Here is a 23,418-nt window from a genome sequence, read left to right as displayed (position 1 = left end):
CTTATTTGTATATATGTTTTATCATAAACTGTATTTAACTACAAAAATATTTCATCACAAAGTGTATACTAGTATACATTTTGGGGATATGTATCGGCTCTTATTTAAAGATATCACACTCGAAAGATAATGAAAACACCCGGAAGAAGTTTATGGTTATACGAGTAGTCTCTAAACGTTTAGACTACTAATAATTATATTGTATTGTATAATTACGAACCATTTGAAGAATAGTGATATTGTTTCATTAACATAACACTTAAAATAACGGAAATGAGTAACAGTGACAGGAATACAATAGGGCTTTACAATAGCTTATTCGTAGAAGTTGTTAAGAGTTAAGAATACTTTACCTTCGAGAAAGTGGAAGCGACAAGGAAGTTTTAAAGTCTATTGAGCTGGTATGATGATTCTAATTTTGAGGAAATACATTTCTTAATTTCGTTGTTATCTTGCACAAGCCTATTCAAGGTAAGTCGAATTATAAAACAGTATCATACATGTATATATATATATATATATATATATATATATATATATATATATATATATATATATATATATATATATATATATATATATATATATATATATATATATATATATATCGACTGAAAGAATAGAATCAACTAAATTTTCAATAGAGCGTATTTTTGCTATTGGATTTGTTCACTTTAAAATATCATTAAACCCTGAATAATACACCTTCTTTAAAAAGCAAGGTTTTGGAACATTCGATTTAATATCATATATCGGGCCAGATGCGAACCTTATATAATGATGTCGCGATTTAAACTGCTGATTTCTTTTAGAACAGCGTGTCCAAGATGAGTATACTCTATCACAAACCAAACATTCAATTAAAAATCGTATTTGTTTGAACAAAAGGCAACATATGCATCTAAAAGTTCATTTTGAATAGCCACTACGCAGCAATACAAATTTCAAATGCAATAATGAGCAAAAATTTCGTTTTGTAGACGCCAGTCTCTGCGCTGAATGCCCTAGTCCAGGCCGCCTACGGCGAAAAATGGCGTCTACCGTCTACCAGTTGCTAGATGGTCCCCTCAAGTAAGCTAGTGAGTTGGTAGACGTTAAGTCTCAAATGACGTTACGTCGATTCATATTAGAATAAATATATGCGGTATTCTATTATGCAAATGAGGTATCTAATTTGCATAATATAATATCAAATTTGCATGATTTATGATTAAAGCACCTTTTTGTTTGTTGCGGTGTTTAATGATAAATAATTCAAATGGAAAAGAGTTGGAGGTAACCTTAACCTGGTAGGTGTAAGGGGTCGGACGGTTTTTTTTTTGTATTTTTGTTCTCCTCACAGTTACCTCCAACTCTTTTGTTATATAGGACCGCTAATAATGTGGTTCGTGTATACCTAATGTCGTTCTTGAAAAATAATTAAATTCAAACAAAAATATCATACTAAAGTTTTATCATTGAGATAAATAAGCAATGTAAGTTGTACAAATGCAAATATTTCTGTTATTCAAACGAAAAGAAATCCAACAGAAAAATGCCATCCACGTTGTTGTGATTGTTTTGACGGTACGTTAGTGCTTGTTTTATCAGGTTGATTTTCTACCCGGGACACGTGCGTGAGCCGAAAACGAGGCTTGCATAGTTTCGAAAGAAATGTTAAATTGCATAAATCTCTACGTTAGCATATTTTTAATTGGTGTATTGTTGCACTTGTCTCATCGTCCACGGAGGAACTACGAAGGAGAAGGGACTAAAACGGATTGATAAGAAATACCATTCTAAATTATATGAAGATAAATTATCTGTATTATTTGTCGTATGATGTAACAAATATGGTATGTTTTAATTTCAACCATACGACATCAAATCGTTTAACCAATAAGGGTATAATTAAAAACATTTTCATACGTATACATTTATATTGAATGCATGAAAATACTTTTTAAGTATGTAGTTAATCTGACGCTCATTATATTACGATCATTAACATGCGCAGTGTGACATTTTTGCTTACAGGAGTAAGTTTACTTTATTTTCATATGTCACAAATATCATGTTTCAAGTGTAAATGTAATGTAGTTAAATTCTTAAATTGTAAATAAAATTGTAACTTTATTCGCAATATAACCGTTTCAAAATTACACCAATAGAACAGTTGCTTTTAATGTGTGTAGCATGTTTGCATACCAAGCACAGCACGCTGCCATAGTGTCGTAATTGCATGGTTTTCGTTTTGCGTTTAGATTGTCGTTGTGGCGATGTACAAAAGCAGAAGAATTTTCTATGACATGTTTTGTAATTCCACATAACACTTGAAGAATGAATTGACTCGTTTGTCGATTTGATATTTTTATGACTGTAATCCTGTGATCACCTGCGCCGACGATTACACCATCCACTATGGAAAAGTGTACTGGCGGCATTGTTCCATTCATGGCGTAACTAGTAGCTAAAAAGTTTGACAACAATGGCCTATCAAATATAGGTACAGTTACATATTTACAGCAACATCGGTAAATTATAGCTGTTGTTGTATTTCAAAGAAAAGCTACAGGCATAAATACAGATGTAGCCAAAACTATAGCTACCGCTGTAATTTATGACTGTTTTTGTAATTTACTTATAGGTACAGCTGTACATTATAGCTAAAGCCATATAGCTTTTGTTTCATAGTCATCTGTAGTTATAATGATACAATGAAAAATACAGGCAGAAAACCAATAGTCGAAATATCCAAAATAAACCTTGTTAAGGGTCACAAGGCAAGGGCCCAAACAAAAAATGAACTATTGACAAAGACATGTTAACATCACAAATTCAAACACTAAACCAAACAGCGGTTGCAATAATTCTCAGCTGAAGCTATACTTTGGTTTTACTGTTGTTGATAGTACAATTCATAGCCTCTTGGTAGACCATAACCGTAAGCTTGCTGTGATAAAGAATGTTGAATAAAACTCGATTTTTATCTGTCTACAAATAATTGCATAATAGTTTCCTAATTTCGGGCTCCTTCGCGTGTGTCGAACGGTAAAAAAATACAATATTGTATACCAAACAAACAAAAAAAAATACTTTGTCAGTATTCTAATGATTATATTGGAATTATAACATTTTTTGCTTAGTAATTGTTCGCATTGAAGATCCAACATATTGATATTATAGGCTGATTAAGCTATTACGGGTATTTTATTGTATTTGTCACTTACTTGAATTAGATCGTTAATAGAAAGAAATCCCATATTCTTTGCATTCCGAAATCTTTCCATGAACCCATTCATTTTGATAAACAAGTTTATATTGCACGTAAAATAATAATTTACCATATACCATTGGTCACAAATTTGATCATCCTTAAATAAACCAACGGGTGGTTTTTCATGTATACACTTAACTAGTTTAGGGCTGACTAATGTATTTTTCATAGTAGAGGTAAATTTCCCGAAATATTTGACTTCGGGTATTTCGAAATGTTCAAGCAGTATTTATACGAACACCAGTTGGGGCTTTGTATTCAATACTGAATTACAGAGCACAATGGATTTGAAACTTACCATATGTATACGTAAGTAGTTATATACCTCATTTCAATTACAATTTTTTTTACATATGAGTATCAAATGAGTTTAAACTTAAAAGTGTGTGAAATTGTTAGTTTAACTTTATTTACCTCTATTAACATTCTATCAATAAATATCATATTACTCAGGCATTACTCAGGCATACCAAATAACTTCAAAACGACGCATATAATGGTATTGCTTAAGTACCTACCGTACAGGACAACAACTTTCCTAAAAAAGCATTTTGTGCTGCGACCAACTTACATCCCTTTGTTATTATGCTCTATATTGAATTTAGGGAAAATTTTGTTTTTCTAACTCATAATGTCATTTTTGTATTTTATTTATATAAACTCCTAATTTCATCGAAAAGCATGAAAGGATAATGTCATCATTTAATATAAAGGTGCCATAATGTAGCTGCCTTCCGCATATCAGCATCAAATTTATGTTCCGTACGTTTATATTATGGCGTCATTTCCTTTATAGTGTCACTCGTTTTTTACTTGTCATATAAAGTATTAAACTGTAAAAAATGGTTCCATTTAGATTAAGGCCTTTGAGCCGAAAACGTCAGTAAAGAGTTATAAAAAGGACAAAAACAAGTTGTTTACCTCAACCGAGCGTAACTGCATCGTAGTTGTTAAACTTAGCATCTTGATAGGCCCTATACAACACTTATTTATAGAGTATATCCTGGAGTATGATGATAATATTGTTGGCCCCAGGCTATATGCGAAAACATTTTGTTTTGTAAGTATTTTCTATAAATCGTTTTGACAAAACCAATCAACTTGTAATATTATAAAGAATCCCGGTAATTCTCTCTCAGAGAGTGTAAGGTTGATTTTTCTTGTATGCTTTTGTCGTAGACAAGGTTTAAGGAAACATTTCTGTCGGCATCTGACAAAACATGAAGATAACATTATTCACATAGAATTGTAGATATTAAATAAATAATAGAACGAAAAATGGTAAGAATAAGATGGTTCATTCACTGAAGAATGAGACGTGAGAAAAGTTATATATTAACTAAATATAAACATATTAAATATTTTTTTGAATTGATTCGCTACAGAATAGAGATCATTTTTACATGTAGATATATCAGCGCGGGTCATCAATTGATAATTGTGAACAGTAGTTCTAATATCATATATATTTATGTTCATTACACTTTCAAAATGTTCATAGAGTTTCAACAGTAAAATAAAAATGGTATTTCACTGTTGCAAACAGTTAAAACATAACTTTTGTTCTTATGTTTTTCACTGTTTTGAAATTTTTACACTCTCTTGTGCCAAAGACACACGTCAGCGCGGACAAGGCGTGGACACAATTTCAACTACGTCGTTTCAAAACACATATTACATGCGTTACCGTCGCACTTTCAAAAAACAACAACATAAATGCTATTTAAAATCCATTAAGGAATATAATAAAAAGGAAACCTGTTGTATAGCATAAGTGATTATTGTGTGACTTGTAATTGGTTTAGAGCACAATCGACGGTGCAATATATATGTATTCATTTTCACTGCTTATGTTTTCCTTTTTAATACCACAATGACTCTTCTTCTTCCAGAAATCTTTACTTTTTTCAATCATTGTTAGTGATAGATATGATGGTGAAATTCACGAGGTATTTACCTCGGCTAACACCTACGTCTATATTGCTTCCATTGGTAAATATTACATTTTGTATTTTAAACAATTCTTGAATGAAATGATGAGCTATTGGTGTAAATATAAGCAATGCATTGCGTGATTGATGTCATTATCGGGGATATAAACGCAGTCGGGCTGGTAAAAGTACGCGTGGAATCCTTTGGCCTCCAGACATGCGTCCAAACCCCGATACTTACATAAATCCCGAAATTCATTCCTTTACTACTGCATCTTATTTCACGTTTTCTGGTAAGTATGAAGTTTTATCAGTGAAATAACAGCACTGATTTTTTTAATACAAACTAATAAGTAAACATATCAGCTTAAGATCTCAATAAAAAAAACATTGTAGGTACATCCGCTTGATCAAAACTAAATACTTCACTTTTGAAACAGTAAATATTGTCACAAGTATTTATCTGATATTCGAAAAAGTCGGTAAATAGCTCCATTATTCTATAATATTTCACTCGCGGCTACACCACTCGTGAAATATAACTCTTGGAGCTCACTCGATGAGATGTATTTCGATCTTATACTTAAACAAGCAATATTATTTTTATTGTATGTGTAATAGTGGTATTAAAATATGTTTTAACTGCATTTCATTAGAAAAAGGCGCCATACGTCATTTCGGAAATGATGTCGTTTATGTGGTGTCGAAGTTTTGTGGGCACAGATGTTTGACTTGGGTAGTTGAACGGGGTAAAACTTCGAAACAGTGAAAATATCAGGTTATATACCAATCATTAATCTCTATATTTCATTTAATAAATGCGATCTTACACTGAAACAAACTAGTATCCTCTATATGAGAATGCGTATCAAAATTTAACCATATCCTTTTAAACGAATGTAAGAGTGAATAGAGGAAAGATTCTAAGATTTCTTTAGATATTATTATTTCTACTTTTAAATATAAAATTTATGATAAACTAGTGTAAATTTACTCATAACATTAACATGATAATGAGATAAAAAGAAAAAATAGTTTGAACGTTCAAGCATTAACATGTACTTGCATTACCTAAATAACTGGAACAGGGGAGAATTTACAATACTCTTCAAAGTATGTGCAGAGTCAACATTTTAATACATCAACAAGGCTTCAAGTATTTTGAACAAAATTGATTCCGCTATAAAAACAGTTAACAGATTAAACAAAGTGTATATTAATTATAAGTTAATTTGTTAATGACAGAATACATTTTCCCAAAGAATTCAGCAAAACTTAAATGGTAGATATCGTTTTATTATCAATTTCAGTTTGTGTTGTCTCCATCATCGGACACGCAGAACATCAACTGGTAAAGGATTTACACGCCGTGTTTGGCAACCTCGCACTCTCAAAAAGCAATGTTCTTAGTATGGTGCAGTCGACAGCTGCAAGGTCAAGAAGAGCTGCTCAGGTTAGCTATGTAGGAAATATAGATAAATATATGTTATTATGTTTAAAAGAAGTGCATGGTCTTGAGTAGTTACCCTGTTATGAAGACCGACACATAAAATGCCATTTGCATATTCATTGCACCTGTGTTGGACGAGAAATCCGTTTCTATTTAAACATAATATGGCAAGCTTATAAGCGATTAAAAATGTTATTTTTGAGAATCCTTCTGCTATTATACTAGAACATAGAAGATGTTTGGCTTTTGAACTTGTACCTGTATCCTATATGCGCAATGGTTAACATATTGTTCATTTTTTCATGTTTCAGTCCTGTTCATTTTCATCTGTGCTTGTCCGTTTGAAAAAATGCCCAGGGCAGTCAGAACTCATTGAAAATAACAGAAACCTGATGTCTGGCTCCCCGAGCATAACAGAAATTTAGGAGTGGAACTCGACTATTTCAAACATCTGTAAAGAGTAAGTCTCTACCAAAGTAAAGTAGTTGAGCTTAAGGGATGTTTGATATAATTAAAGGACATTTGAAATTTTGATTTTAAATGTTAATTCTATGAAAATGAAACCATAAGATTCGCATTATTATTTAAGCATTGACAGAAGATGCTTTGTCCAAAATCGTTAATTGAAACTATTGAAAATTAAACAAATAGTTTTAAAGAATCATGTTCCAATTGGATATTAACAACTGTTGTTGCTTTTAGAGAGGTGTAACATCATCCCCCACCCCTCCCCTGCGTACCGAACAATTGAAATGCTCTAACTTCTACGAATAATATTTAACTATGTTTAGATCCAGCATACCAAACTCCGCCACATTTTTAGTTTCTGCCTACCGCTTACAACCCTCTTGACTGCTCAGTACTTCTTAGTAAGTCCCTGAAAATACCGAGTACCAAATACGGTTGTTTAACTTTGATGGTTCTACTTAATGAATCTTCTTTAGACAATCATTATCATTGAGAGAATCAAATATACTTTTTGGCTGATCTGATAAAAAGGGTCTTCGTAAATATGAACATTATATGAAAACAAAAAATACTGTTTCAGGTCGGAATGCACCATTAAGTGTGTAGTTGATGCCATTGGAGAATGCTACCAGCAAGATCTTTTCTTTGAATCCGACCCAACAGCAAAGACGGTCGGGATGCGTGCGTTATGTGAGTACGGTAGGTAATGTTTGTAAAATGTTTGTTAAAGTGTTTTTACTTAGACATAATCGTTCAAACATATCATGCAGTTCTTCATGTTTAAGAAAGGCAGAACGAGCGATACGTGGACGCCCTACTTAGTCATTACGAGTTTACATTATATCTTAGAACTGACTTACATTATAACATGTTTTATGCAGGCGGTGAACAAAATGTTAAAATGCATTTGTTGTTTTTTTAAAATTAAGCGGGGAACAAGGCAGTCTATTTGACAGGAAATGTAGGTTATGTATCTGATTGAGATTATACATGTCTTAATTTGTAGAAAACGACGCGTTGTCATAATTTTAATATTACACATCAACAAATTGTCAATAAATCTAATTTATTATTTCCACTGTATCGAAAATTTAGCCCGTTCTCAAGTTTAAATGAAACATCAGCTCGCAAAAGCGGGGGCAAAATTCCAACGACGTCAAATCCGTAATGACGTTACGTTCGCACACAATTTGGCGCGCATTCCTGAAAAAAACTCACTAATTTTCCTCTAATATCACTTTTAAGCATTATTTAAACATAGTAATATTTTGATAAGAATCAAATCGCAATATTTACACCGAATATTTAAGCTGGAATTAACGTCAATTTAACACTAAAACAATCAATGATCATATTTCGTGTTCGCGTTTGGGTGAAATATCATGTAAATTTTATTTCTGTCTATGGTCTTGTATTAAAACGTTCTATAATTACAATTTTTACATTACGTTACTTTAACCACGTCACGACCTTTTTTATCCCGCGATTTTCCGAATAAACGCCAAGTAAAATTCAGGTTGACCGATCACCCCCCCCCCCCCATACCCTTCATTCAATTCAATTAATACACCACACAGTTGTTCTCAACCATCAAAAATGAGTTTACATAACTCCAAATTATCCTTAATACAAATAAAGGCCCATGATTGACTTAGGAAACTAGGTTAGAGTTTTAGGGCACACTGTGTCTGGTTAAAGTTTAAGGGTGAGTTGGGAGTTTCACTTATTACTTCTATACCTTTCATTCAAATGACTGAATACTTCACACAGTTTTTAAACAGTTGGTGTCCCTAGGATCAATGTCAAGATTAAGGTCACTGTTACTAAAAATAGATAAGCGTCTGGTACTGAATAACTTTAGTTAGGGTTGACATATTGTGACCAAACTTGGTATGTAGGAAGTGTTAATGGGGGCTTAACAATTGTTTTTATTTAGGGTGCCTAGATTGAAGGTAACGGTCACAGTTAATAAAAAATAGAAAAAACAACAGTTAAAACTGAATCCCACAACGAAGGCTGACGTTCTTCTATCAACCATTGAAAACCTGATTTGTCGTATTGCGGCGTTCCTTGAGTTTGTCTGTTTTATTGCTTTTTAAAAGACACATATTAATTCATTATTGTAATCATTTCTAACACCAAGCGGCGTATAGTCGAGCGCGCTGTCCTACGAAAGCCATTGTTTTAATCGTACTTAAATACTTATAATTACGCATTAGCAAAACTATTGTTTTTTGTGTGTGTGTTTCAGATTATATTGACAGTGTTCTGAGTTGTTATGCCTACTCTAACATTGACACCTGTTTCTCCTTGTTGAGAACAGCTATAAACGAAGCAGTTCAGAAATACAGCCGCAATCCTAGTTCATATACGCTACGTGTTGATGGTTGTAGGTACGTATTCATCGAAACAGGATCACTAATATGTACTTATTTAACGAACGACATTGGCTGTCAACATCACAAGATATTCTGGAGATATTTTAATGACAATTTAAGGAAATTGCTTAAAAATACAGCATAAACTGTCAGTAACTACTTATTTGATCAAGTGAGGAAATGGGATCACCATGGCAATTTTGTTAATATCTTGGTCTTTTTCCAGGGCCTACAATAGTTACAAGTCTTGCATCAACGTTACAACAAGAAACAACTGCACATCTGAGAAAGCCTACTTTTTGAAGAACTTTATCAAAGCAGGTGTTAGTTACGGCAAATGTGGTGCTCAAACAAACCCCTTCTTCAGTGACTACGCTGGTAAGATCCAGTGCTCCAACGGGTGGCGGACAACGCCGGGGAAAACCATATATCTGTGGATCGGTTTTATTTGCTGTTTAGTTTGGCCATTTTCTGCATAATAGTGTAAACTTCCAAATGTCATGATAACACTCCATGTGTCCAGTTTGTCTTCTAAAGATAAAATGCCTCGACCCAGCTGTTTTATTGGATGTTTTTATCTATGACTGCAATTTGAAGACAAAACAGCTTTCTTTTTTGTTCGAATGTTAAAATGTGTTGAATTTATATAATGCACACAGCGACCATATATATATAACATATATATTTAGCTGGGATTGTTCCAGTTTTTAAGGTAAAGCAAACATTTCTATCTTCTGTATTGTAAAAACAGACCAGGATGCATTGATAGATGAAATCTCAAGCATATTTTCATTTAAAAAAAATATGTTACAAACCATCTGGTTCAAATAGGAAATGAATCATGGTGTATGCATGGCATTGCCAAAATGTCAAAAGTGTCGTCAGTTAAGACCCTTTAATTTCTTATTTTCTTCTAAACCTCGTTTCCGCAAAACATCCTACACTCGTGTTGGGATAAACATATCTTACACGAGCGGTCATGAAAAAAACTTATACGGATGTTTTTATAAGTTCTTAAAGAAAAATACTAATTATGATGTTAACAGATGTAAGGTTCTTTTTGTTACTGTTAGCACTCAATTTGAAAGCGTGTAAAATAGCGTTTATTCAATAGCTCTAATTCACCTATTTATCATTAGGTAAGTGATCGCGCCGTTTTTAACGTAAGTCGACAGTTGACAAAATATTCAATTCTTTTTAAATGCGTGTTTATACGAACACCATTTTAGTGTGATTTTTTAAATAATTAATGACCCTTTTTTTAGATGGAGATGTACCTAGTTCACCATCATACGGATGTCAAATATTTCGCCCCCCACAGTAAAGTTATTATGGAAAAACGTTTGAAACAGGGTTTCAGATGTTAATTGTCCTCATAACAGTATATCTAAGTACAAAAGTAGTCTTAAATCGCTAATTGCTAACAGAATAGCTAATCCAGGTATGCCGTCGCTTTATTGCAAACTTTTACTTAGGGTTATCATTTGGAAGAAAATTTCAGCAAATATATATTGTATGTTTATTTTTATTAATGCTTTTTTTATTTTCAGTGTAAGTACAATAATGCTTTTCATTATGGAACTCTATGATCACAAAATTGTTAACCTTTTACTTGCTAAGGCAGACTGTGTGGGATTTTTATAGTTTCAAACAATAACTGCATCATATTTTTTGAAAAATATTGCATGACGTACTCTGAATTGTTTTCCTTCGTCTGCAAATAGAGTTGGGATCCCTAATCATAGAAGTACTCGGGGTAAACCTATTAAGTTTCTTCAAGTTAATGTAAACTTTGATAAGAATTATCCTTTACGTTTTTAGTTTATTCAGATTGTTGGTATAAGAGTGTTGATTTTTTGTGTTATAATTATTAAAAAAAAATTATAACACAAAAAAACACAATCAGAAATCAGAAGAATGGAACAACAACACAAAACTCCACAAACAACACACTTCATTTATAATATATAAAACATGGGGTGTTTATCAAGGATTTTTAGTTACTGCCTTGGAACGGTTAGTTAAATGTAAATTTTCTGGGTGTTAAAACTAGATTGTGTGCACCGCCTCACTCTTATCCCAACAATCTGAATAAATTTGTTTGTATGAGTGACAATTTAGGTTATAAAAAAAGAAGCAAGAAACATTTGGTACCAATACTTACGTGAAAAACTACAGGAACAAGCACAAGTCAAACAAGAGTGGTCTTTAATACGACCTCTTTGTGTATGCTATTTGATAAACGGCCTTAAGAAGAAAAAAAAAGAATAGCAATACCCAACCATGTTGACCATATATTTAGATACCACATTCGTTTACATTCGGTAAACAATACCATGCTGTATGTCACATTTGGCAGAAAACTGTCAAAATGCTATGTTTTTAAATAACCAAAAAAGACATGGAAACCTTCAGAGTAATACATTTGTCGAGACCTATTCATCAAGAAAACATAACTTGCGTCATTTCATTCAGTCAAAATTTACCCCAAAAAGTGCGTTATTATGTTTGTAGTAACAACGGGATCTTGAGTCTAATAACTAATATTTGCATCCTATTATGTGTACAAGTTTTGCTCACAGTTGGTCAAAGCAATATGACACATGTAGACAAAGTAGAAAATCAAACCATACGCTGGATAAAACTAATTTGATATAACAAAGACAATTTAAACATTGCTCTCACATGATCTAAGTTTCAAACTGATATATGTTTTTAATGAGGCGAAATTTAACTGTCTACTGAGTTTGTATTGTATTTTTCTCAGGCTTTCCGTCACAGCACTAGTCGTATAACATCGTCCCAGCACAATCACTGGTTTAGAAATATAAAACTAAATAGTTTGAAGCTATTTGACTTAAATTCACAGAATACATGTCAACTATTTCAAAAAGAGGATGCTATATGCAAATATTGACATTTGATATTTTACAGATTTATCAACGTAAGCTAAGGAAAAAACGCAATTGTGGAAGCAGCTCACTTTTAACGCATGCGCATTTGAAACACAGTTCAATCTTGGGCTCCGTCTTGATGCGATAGCATTCACTAATTTACAGTGAAAGAATTAAACGAAGAAAGATCATATAAATTTACTAGAATGGTACTTTGATAAAGGCAAGGACAACCCCAAAATCATTCTTTATTAATAAAATTATTACAATTACAACCCCAACGGCCATTATGAAATCATTCATTATAAACAAAAATATAAAAACTACTGGTACAAGCCCAGATGTCAAACATTCATATTTCAGTTTTCCGAGAATTAGGGAGAATGAAATCGAATCCATAATGCTTGTTATGAAAACAGCATGAAACTATGACGTATAACTACAGTTTGGAATTGATACACAGTGTATGAAATAATTTGATTATGCCTCAATTACATGAAACCATTATTATAATGGCATGTTGCCATATAATTGGTCACAAATCAAGGGTTGGTCACCAGGTATTGGTAGTGTTGTTATTTCAGTGTATGCTGCTCGGATCAGATGTTTTAGACCATTCTGGAGAATTTGGTAGTTTTATCCGCTACTACGTGCCGGTGAATTCACCATAAACCGTGTTGAATCAAATCCAAACGACACAAGTGCATCGGCTGCCCAATTTTGCCATAATTACATGTCTTAAGCGAAACATCGAAAAATAAACTGCTAAAAGAGTACCAATATCATTTTATTAAAGGTTGGTTCCGGACATTATCGTAGCCATCCAAGTATTCTTATACTTTAGGAGAGGACTTTATTACTGACATTAATTCCCAACTATCTGTTCAACCGAGTCTGCGTATATTTTAGGAGAGGACTTGATAACTGGCATTCAAGGGTCTCTCATGGTAGTTAAGGTCCCCTTACTATGAACGACAAATGCCGAAGTCCTTAACGCGTGTTTAATATTACTTACTTGGTATGTGTCTTCGTTTGGACATTCCTTTTAAAAGGAAAGATACATGAATTATACATTCAAACATTAAGCATAATCACATTTGCATATCAACATATATATTACAAAAATGAAAACGTTAGCAACGTCATTGGGCATAAAAATACTGAACGAAATTGGTATTGATAAAGGATACTTGAAATTTGTGTTCAATATTGTTCGGTTTTGACGTGCGTGCTTATGTTGTGCGTGTCCGGAAAGCTATGATGACTATCGTGTTACAGAATTTAAAAGTCATGTCCGGAAAACACGGTGTTGAACACTTTATTAATTGAATATGACGCAATGTTGTTATCACTATAATTTGTCCAACGCTCACTTCAAAAGTCTGCAAGTAAAACAGCATACACGTTTTAAAGCTGCACAGTCACAGATTTACCTTTTTTTATCTTGGAAAGAGCAATTTTTTGCGTAAATATCTGCAAACCAATAATATAAGATTGCTGACAAAAAATCAGATCGTAGATTTTCATATTTCCGTTCCAAAATTAATGTTTTAATGCCTAAACTAACGGTTTAAGAAAAATCAATCTTTGAACTGAAATATAAAAATCTTCGATCTCATTTTTGTCAGCAGTTTTATTTAAGTGGTTTCCATGGATTATCGCAAAAATGGGCTTGTTGTCAAAACATTCTATCTGTGAGAGTGCAGCTTTAAGTGTTTTATTTGATTGTGATAATAAACAATAACAGTGATATCTATTCCTTTTTACTAGTTTAAAATGTTAATGTAATATGTTGTAATTTCAAAGGAAATTCTAACAGAGGTGTATCCTCGACGCTTGTCAATAACAGAATGTTTAATCATATATCTTTTGGTCAGTATCTACCACGTGATTGTCATAAGGCTATACATAAGTTGATATTACATAGCTTTTATCCATGCTGGAACGCCGCATTTAGAATTAAGACGTTTTGACAACAAAATGCGCTAAGGGCGATAAGCATTAAAGATAAATATCATACGCATGTACTTGTAACGGGGTAGATATGTTACGAACAAAATAACATAATTGTAAAATTAATATGCAATGGACATTTAATATGGCAATATATATGTATTCTCATAAAATGAAATTCAGTGATAAAATGCTACAAGTAAAGTATTACAAATAATTGGCGTTGCACCAGCTAGTCGACATTTAGTGTGAAACGGTTGCAAAGTGTAGCCTAATGTAGCGTCGTCGTATCTCACCTAATTTCGGGCTGCTAAAGTTATCAACGTCTACGGTCTGATTGCAGTTACCAACAGAGGGAGCCTATTAACTTTTGAGCATAACACATATATATGCCGCGAGTCGTACATATTACCCGCTCAAAATATACAAATATATCATTCTATGCCTTTTACCGCTGCTGGATTTAAAATCTGATCCCTCTATATAGATTGGTTGTTTTAAATGGTTGTTATGAACCGTCCATCGTTAGGGCCATTGTATCATATATAATTCGATTCATTACATTATACAGAAATTGGCGTCATGGAAAGCTATTGCACTGTGAAGTGTTCGTAGGCAAACAAAATCGATACTGGTGGATTTGACAGTATCCAGATGAAGTAAAAATAGGGTAACAGGGATTAATTTATTCAGAATTAGGCCATTAACTAGGTATTTCGGTGTTTAAATAATAATTGTCGTATAATTGAGCAAGTACTAAAACAGGAGGGTGCTAGGATAAGCAGTATTGGAGTATTGGAGATAATGATCTAGTTTAGATTTAGTGCAAATAGTGCACTTGATACGCTTCCTAAAAGGGTTATTTATGTTTTTTGGTATTTAAATGACACGCCAAGAACATACCCCAAAATGGATACTCTAAATAAAACAGTTTTAGCGAGATTAAAACGTTCTGTCATTGTGATGGTACTTTTGATTTTAACATAACATTCCCAGTTAATACCGCGGAGTTACACGACCGCGAAATATCGGAACACGAGAGATTTACCATGCCTCACAGAAGTGGAGACAGACTCGCGACTCCTGCGGCAGTCAAAGTGCTATAAAGAAGTGGGTCCGGATATCAGCTGTCCATTCTGCGCCACCCGGCCCGGTGGATGCTATCTCAACCGCATCGACTCGTGCTCCGTTCCGATTCTAGACACCATTTGCCTCTGTGATGAGTTTTGCGACCGAGAGGGAAATGACTGTTTATTAAGTTAAGGTGGGTATGGACTTCATGCATACAATCTATAAATTTATCTTTATTTAAACTCAGTTAAGAGCATATCTTTTCATGCAGTTTAAGCATTTTATGAATAAAATTTGATTCTTGTGTTGCACCATACATTTTCCCATTATTCAACAAGTTTCACAAATGATGTGAAAATCACCAAAATCAGTTCCAAAATTTATATGAAAAACTATAAGATCCCTATTTACTATAATACAAAACTTAAGTATTTGCGTGATATTAGGGTTTGGTGTGTCATAACTGATAAATGTTCGAAACGACTAGAGCAGCAAAGAATTAAAAAAAAACATAGTTTGAAGTCGCAGATGCTGGTCTAAGATAATAATCACAGTAGCTGAAAACATTTGCAATTACAGGTCCAGTGTGAATGGGACTTAAACTTTGAAAACAAAATATGTACATGTATAAGGAATGATGGGTTAATATTTTCCGGACTTCAGATTGAACTTAAAATAACGTGGTTTGAAAACGAAAATTGCTGTTTATCACTTCACTGTACTGAACGGATATCTATATCAATAATCAATGGAAAAAGGTAATTACTATTCACAGTATCGATCAGTGGTTAATATTTCTTCCTATCGTATACATAATAAAGGGAATTTACCATAAGAAAGCTTAAACTTTAAACAAATTTATTTGTATAGTTTAAATTATCGTAGATTGCATTTTGGATTAAAAGGGGAATTCCCTACGTTTGTTGAAGGATAAGAAGTTTAAAACTGTGTTTGTTGCTGTACCTTTTACTACTTCAACAACACTCGAAAGCAATGGCGAATTAAGTGGCATGGATTTTATTTTCAATGGGTATGTGCTGATGTATTTTTCAAATTCGCCGAAAGATTTTTGACGAATTATTGCTTCGTAAAATACATAATTATGAATATAAATTAAACACCGTTTTTGACATTGAAATAAACCGGTTTAAACAAAATAAATATAAGGACACTTTATATGAAAATGGGTTCATATACTGCTATTCCCATTGGTTATAAAAATATATATGGTCAGTGATGAAAATGGAATGCTTTAACTATAATGTTAATATCGAAAGAGCGGTAGTGACGCTAAATTAATTTGCTTGTTTTGCATGTTGCTAAATACAATGCCTGGCCTTTAAAAGTAACCTAAGTTTAAAATGAACCATTCTGGGCTAGAAATTGAAACTTTTAAAGGAGAAGAACTCCCTGCCTAAGTATTAAACCATTTAGTTTTCGGTTGTTAGTGAGGGGCGAATGCCTAAGGGTTGTGCCAATAATTGGTAACGCCCCTGATTACAAATGTCAACTATACAGTTATGCATTATTAATTATGTATATCCTTTTGCAACTTTCAGCTCTCAAACTTTGTAATGCCGGAGCATCTCCGTCGAGTGAGTATTAAGAAGTTCTAAGTATTTCATGAGCTAGTAATAATATATTGTTGTTTGAATTAATACTTTATATCAGCCAATCTTGCCGATGAGATTTCCTTTGTTTTATTCGTTATTAACTATTGTAGACTGTCAGTACAAGTGCCCAGGAGGTGACGGCAACTGCATCTATACGTCCGGTGTGGGATACTATTGCAGATTTAGCGCAGGGTGGACAGGAACTTACTGTGACGAGATAGGCACGTTGATTGAGCTTTACGTTATTCGATAATTGTATTGCTTTAATATAACACTCATTACTCTCAATATGAATTTAAGCTTTTGATAAAATAACACGTAAGTGACAAACCCGGATGCAAGTTTCAGATCTCAAGAATTATTGCAAATTAATCGAGTGAAGTTGCATGCATTAGATTAACATATAACACTGTTAAACTATTTGCAAAAAAACGACAACAAAAGTATAATACAACGTTGTTAACACACATTACCACCGTTTAAACATATGCAACTTAAAACAATTAGTGCGCGTTATCTTGTGTATGATTTGGTTGTTTGACTGTTTTTCCTCTAACTCGTGGACAGTAGTGTCTAGTGTCACTCATAGTTTGTCCGCGAGTTCGGTTTTGAATTTGAAACTCCTATTGCTCTATCGTTTACCAGACATCAACGAATGCGCGAGCGATCCTTGTGAGAACGATGGCACGTGTCTCGACCGCTTGAACTACTTTGAGTGCGTCTGCCCCATCGGCTACTATGGCCGGTACTGTGAAACGGGTAGGTTGTGTTTGATCAGAATTATTTCTATCTTACTATGTTTTATTTTTTATGCCAACAGTGTACTTTGTGTTTCTAGCGATAAATCATTTACTATAATTTGAATCGAATTATGTACAATAAGTTAAAAATATTGCGTTTTTAAATGTGAACCGATGGTATTATACGAACGCACGTGAAGTCAGCCCGCTACATATGTAGTGTCGGTTGAACATTTCATGAATTGAGTGATGGTTCTCAACAATACCAATGAAAGCAATAATGTGTGCTCTACAATCATCAGCGATCTGCCAACCGATCATGGCAGATGTGATCTTCTTACTGGACTCTTCTATCAGCATGACTGCAGGCGACTTCCGGAAACAGCTTGACTTCATCAATAGGTTCGTGGACCACGTGGTTGTCGACGAGAAGAATTTCAGGGTGAGCGTGGTCACATTTTCGTCTAAAGCGCAACTTGAGATTAGCCTCACTGACTACAGTGACAATGTCACATTGAAGAAGGCCGTCAATAGCATCACGTATCGGTGAGCCCTTACCTAGACCATCGCGTTTACGGATTCATATCAGTCACTGTTTTGAAATCGTTTCCCGTTCTGTTGAGTAAATCGAACGTCAGTTCGCAAGGAGCTTGGATAAAATATCAATGACATAATTTCAAGAAAATGCCAACGTCAAAATTCCTTAGCGTTGCAAAGACATACCGATTCAAGTTGAATACAATAGAAGTGCAAAAACTTCAAAAACCGAAAGCTCACTTTTTCCCCTTCCGAGCTCATATGATAAAATAGCATTGAATTCGCAGTGAAACAACACTTAATATCGGTTTGATATATATATATATATATATATATATATATATATATATATATATATATATATATATATATATATATATATATATATATATATATATATATATATGTATGAAATGGGTTTACTCGTATTTCAGTCCAGGCGGAACGTTTACACATCTTGGGTTGGAGAAGATCAAACAGCATGTCAAAGATATATCGCCGAAGCGGTAATTATTTGCTCAGCAGATTCCTGTCATTGCTTTGTTGTTTTCGGAAAAAAATTATCATCGCACAAAGCTAAATAAAATTACGCACCGACAAAAGGGTGAAAGCATGACTTATTGATCTGAAGACGTTCTCTTTGGCCAATAAATATTGTTCGTGTTTTAGCCCTTTATTTCTGCGCGAAAACTAGACAAAGCTTCAATTTGGCACATGTTTGCCCTTTTACCACCGCGGATCAAAGGTCGAAAATTCGTAAATATGCTGTCTCTGTGTTTGCCTTCTGGTATTGCTAAGCTTATGGAAAACACAGTTAACATATTTCCGCCAACGCGATTGGTTTGTTTTCATTGTAATACCTTTCTCAACTCGTTTTTGCCCTTGCTTAAATTTAACATGGTAGCTTTTCGGACGAAGCAAAAATCTTACACAACAAATGGCAGCAATCAGCTTCAACAATTTAAACGCATTGTATATATATAGATAAAAACAAATAATTTGAAATCATTGTTCAATTCGAATATAAATAAGTTATCTCAAGTCTTTAACAGGGTGACGTGTGAAACAGTGAGTACATAACTGAGTTACAAAAGTTTGCAGAGTATTTTACAGATATATAGTTCTTTACATATGTTGCCCATAAGTAAATGACATCTCATAATAAACAAAGATTGACATGACTTAAATTGCCTAGGCTTTTTGAGAACACAGGGAAGCGGTACGTGTTCCTCCTGACCGACGGCATGTCCTCTTATCGTCAAAGCACTCTGGATGCTGCTGCAGAACTCAGGAATTTTGTCACAAAGATTCTGGCTATAGGTAAGCTTGCAAAATTATATCATGACACTTCCTTTCTTGGCACAGTTGGCATACTTTTTTGTATATAATGTATATGCTCTTTCACGTAGCTTTAGTTACACAATACGATCTCCTGTCTCATGGTGAACAACTACGGGAGTTATCGCTTCCTTCTAAAGTATTACTTTAAGTGTTGTCAATTGCAATTGCGCAGGTATCGGCTCGGAGATTTCCCACGACGAGTTACTTGGCGTGGCCTCCCCGGGCGACGAACGGGCTCCCGAGTACGTGTTTTCCTTGCACAACTTTAACGCCCTGTATACAATCATACAGCAACTGGTCGCCCTAACATGCGACGGTAAGGTGAAGACGACTGTTATGATGAATCTTTGTTAAAATAGTTTTATTTTTCTTTGTTGAAACAAATTTACAGAAATCTTAATGATTTTTTCTCAAAAGTTAGTTGCATAGGCAATTAAACAGTAATCTTTAGGTGGTTATTATACCTCATCTGCAAATATGATTCGACCTAAATCTTCAGCATGTTGGTAACTATTCTACAGCAAGTTATTTGGATGGTAAGATTTAGCAGATTAAAAGGTACTCATTGGCAGCGAAAAGTATTTCATTAGCTTTATTCCCAAAGGGGGAACACTGCTGACTTAGGGCAAATAACTCGGCCAATATAAAATAAGCTAATAAATAAGTATTCTATTAATAAACTATTATGTATGCTACGACATTTTGTTTAAAAAACTTTTAATACCTTATCTGAAGTTATTATTGAAGTTTTTATCCCTTTTTCAATTATGGTTTCTGCTTTTCTAGATTGGACAAGGCTGATTTTGACATGCATCCTTTAGAGTGACATTACACAGCTTGATGAATAAAGCCGATTGTACTGTACAGTCTAAGGAAACATATGTTTTCGTTAATATTTCGTAAACCACTTGCGGAATGTTAAAAAAATATCGCCTTAGTCGTCCATTTTGTCGGTTTCCAAAAGAAATGGTATAAAATCCACCAACAGGTTAAGAACAACTGTAATATCAAACCGTACAAAGTGGTTAAAGTATTCAAAAGACTAGTAATTCCAAATATGTTTTCAACAACGCACACAATTTTCCAAACAGCCGGTTAAACGGAAAACAAAATGGCTGCTCTCTAAAATGATTTACCGAATCTCATATTAGGCGAGTTTCGACAGCAAATGAAAATGGTCCATTCCTCTAATCCCGTATTTGGCGAGTTAAGTAGTCAATCAAAACGGCAAAAACTCGTATTGGCTGACTTTGGTCAACATTGGGGGAGGTTTAGCATATATTGTCATCAATTATCAAGTTTTAGTACTACAGGTGTCCTGGTATCGCGTCAAATACGTAATAGTTGTTTAATAATTTATGACTATACACTTGAACGGATAAACATTGAATAACCAAAATACACCATTTTAGTTTAATAGTGTCTAAATTAGAGATGCACCCCAAATTACGCTTTTTTTGCTTAATTTATTTTGGAAAAAATAATATTAATATGGCTTGAATAAGACAACATTGTAACTTATCTTTCCACTGGGTTTGATGTGATGCAACCATTGTCCATATAAAATATACTTGTTCGTAATGTTATTAAAAATGCTTGTAACTTTTAACGTTCAGAGTGTTTATGGAACACATCAAGTGATGTAACATTTCTTCTTGATATGAGGTCAGGAATCACTGATCTTCACTTTAGCCAAGCAGTAGATGCACTTACTTACTTACTGTCAGACACCCTTAATAAAAACTATAACGTCACAGTCCGTCTCGCTTTGCTCTCGTTTGGCGATGAGAGCGTACAAATTCACCGCCATCTGACAGACACGGCGTCAACTGACAGCTTGATCCAATACATACAGACGTTGACGGTGAGTCGATCATGTGAGGGAGGAAGTGCCGAATTGTGTGGTTCTTCCAACATCAACACACTAGATACAGCACTGCATGACATAGAACAGGGGATATTCAGTGGAAGTAAAAATGAAACACGTCAGACAATTATCCTGTTCACGAATGGTGATCTCCGCATCCCTACAGGGTCCAACTCGAACCATGCCCGGCTAAAAGAGTCGGGCAAGCTGATATTGGTGGTTGGGTTGGGGGAGGAGTTTAAGGTCGGATCGGTTCAAGGGCTGGTTAGCGATCCCGCCTACGTGTATGTGTCTAGGTCAGAGAATTCATTCAGAAATTTGGACGTGATTGCCACAGAGATTTTACATACCTCGTGTGAACTTACAAATAACTTTTAAAAGACTAATAATGGTTACACATATTAAACTGACATGAATCGTTGTATCAGCAGGTCGGTATGTATGATCGATTATATTTATACATTTCATGAGCAGGATGGTGAACGTAAAATACTTGACATTTGTTGAAAATGTATAAGTTGAATAACGGTTTATTTGTCTGTCATTCGACTGTGTGCTGTTTTGATTGTCTATTCGTATTTTTATTCTAGAATGTTCTTGCAACAAGAATACTATTCTTAATTGTGCCATCGTTTAAATACAGTAACACTTGTGAAGCAGTAACATACAAGTTACTAAAAGTGAATATCATGAGAATTTTATTGATAACTAGAAAGCTTCAGCTAATGTAGACCCCATTCGTTTAACCTATATCTTCTTTCATATTTTTAAATTGACTTATTCTTGCTACCCGTATATAGGATTGTACAAAGAAAGGTCATCAAATAATTCAATAATACCTAAACTAACATGCATATGACATGCATAACACTTTCCGATCACTGTCAATAATAAATGTGTTATAGTTGATGATCGCCTATAATATTCTGTTATTCTCAATGATTTATGTTTTCAATTACGCAATAGCTATGATCAAGAACAAGGAAGTTATTATATCTATATCTTTATTGCAAAAAAAATCCAAAATCGGTTAAAGTGTATGGCGATAAGAGCATTTTGACAAGAATAGCGACACAGAAATGAGGAAGTTAATACATGTATTGATAAATCTCCCCTGAGGTTTTTATCACATAGGTTAACACGACAGAAAAGTAAGTGGCGGGTAGCTTTTTGTTTAATTGCTGCTACCTTAAAGGGACTGTACACCATATTGGTACCAAAAAGTTTTTTTTATCTGTAACAAATATCAGGGCAATTATTTCATAAAATGTTTTATTCTTTGATAATATAATTGTACATAATTTTACCAAAATGTAAAGCAAAACTCGAGTGAAAGACCGGGTTCGAACCGGTTTCGCCAAAATTGCCATCCAGTGTTGTATCTACTGTGCTACTAAGGCTTATCCTAAAGAGCTGGAATATTTAAGCTATATACCTAACTTGGTAATATCACGTAATAACATCGACTAGCCAATCACGCATAAAGAACGAATTCTAATAGACAGACATACCTAGTCATCAGTTTTTAATGGTAAAATACGAAAAACTGCGAAAAATAAATAAATTGTAAACTATGTGGTACTTCAGTTAGTAAGTTTCAATGTATTGTACACATCGATACCAAGTTGATGTCAGTTTTCGACAATTTTCTTTTTTTTCGCAATTTCATCATACGGAATATAGCCGCTTTAAATACGAGCATCAATGAATTAATAATTTCTCCATTATCATTAACTCGTGCTATTCGGAGAGTAAACTTTTTGGGTTCGTATAAACAAGGGGCGTCAGTAGTGTATGCTGATGCACTTGTGTCATCAAGGAACTTCACAATCAGTCGTCCATTTTTCATATAAGAACCGATTGCCAACACTTAGCATTTCGGTCTAGCGAAGTCAGAGCTGGCGATCTTACATCGTATA

General features: G+C 33.9%; 2 protein-coding genes and 1 long non-coding RNA gene across 8 annotated transcripts in view; all 3 read left to right on the top strand.

Moving 5' to 3' along the window:
• Window positions 1-23,418, top strand: part of LOC128229338 (uncharacterized) — a 40,838-nt gene that overhangs the window by 277 nt on the left and 17,143 nt on the right. The window lies entirely within an intron of this gene.
• On the top strand, window positions 165-10,044 carry LOC128229343 (uncharacterized). 3 transcript variants are annotated; one of them, XR_008260078.1, is made up of 7 exons: window positions 165-471; window positions 981-1,071; window positions 6,498-6,640; window positions 6,949-7,097; window positions 7,686-7,804; window positions 9,357-9,498; window positions 9,710-10,044. It is a non-coding gene; the product is annotated as an uncharacterized LOC128229343 (long non-coding RNA). The 3 variants fall into 3 exon arrangements; XR_008260079.1 differs by having other exon boundaries at window positions 981-1,079; XR_008260080.1 differs by lacking the exons at window positions 165-471; window positions 981-1,071 and adding an exon at window positions 3,507-3,565.
• Window positions 16,054-22,724, top strand: LOC128229322 (collagen alpha-5(VI) chain-like). 4 transcript variants are annotated; one of them, XM_052941187.1, is made up of 9 exons: window positions 16,054-16,159; window positions 16,961-16,996; window positions 17,125-17,235; window positions 17,660-17,773; window positions 18,057-18,300; window positions 18,726-18,797; window positions 19,487-19,611; window positions 19,805-19,948; window positions 21,303-22,724. In XM_052941187.1, the coding sequence occupies exons 1-9, from the start codon at window positions 16,150-16,152 to the stop codon at window positions 21,875-21,877; spliced, it is 1,431 nt and encodes a 476-aa protein (XP_052797147.1). In that variant the 5' UTR covers window positions 16,054-16,149; the 3' UTR covers window positions 21,878-22,724. The 4 variants fall into 4 exon arrangements, with proteins under 4 accessions (XP_052797147.1, XP_052797145.1, XP_052797148.1 ...); XM_052941185.1 differs by having other exon boundaries at window positions 21,249-22,724; XM_052941188.1 differs by having other exon boundaries at window positions 16,063-16,159; window positions 21,488-21,649.

This window comes from Mya arenaria, chromosome 3, assembly GCF_026914265.1.
Source record: "Mya arenaria isolate MELC-2E11 chromosome 3, ASM2691426v1".
NCBI classification, from domain to species: domain Eukaryota; kingdom Metazoa; phylum Mollusca; class Bivalvia; order Myida; family Myidae; genus Mya; species Mya arenaria.
The sequence above is the reverse complement of the archived record's forward strand: the minus strand, read 5'-3'. Positions and strand labels throughout refer to the sequence as shown.

What these genes read in the sequence shown, in the direction of transcription:
- LOC128229322 (XM_052941185.1), top strand. An exon ending in TGCCGGAGCATCTCCGTCGA is followed by an intron (nt 16,997 to 17,124) that starts GTGAGTATTAAG and finishes TAACTATTGTAG; the next exon opens with ACTGTCAGTACAAGTGCCCA. An exon ending in AAAGATATATCGCCGAAGCG is followed by an intron (nt 18,798 to 19,486) that starts GTAATTATTTGC and finishes TAAATTGCCTAG; the next exon opens with GCTTTTTGAGAACACAGGGA.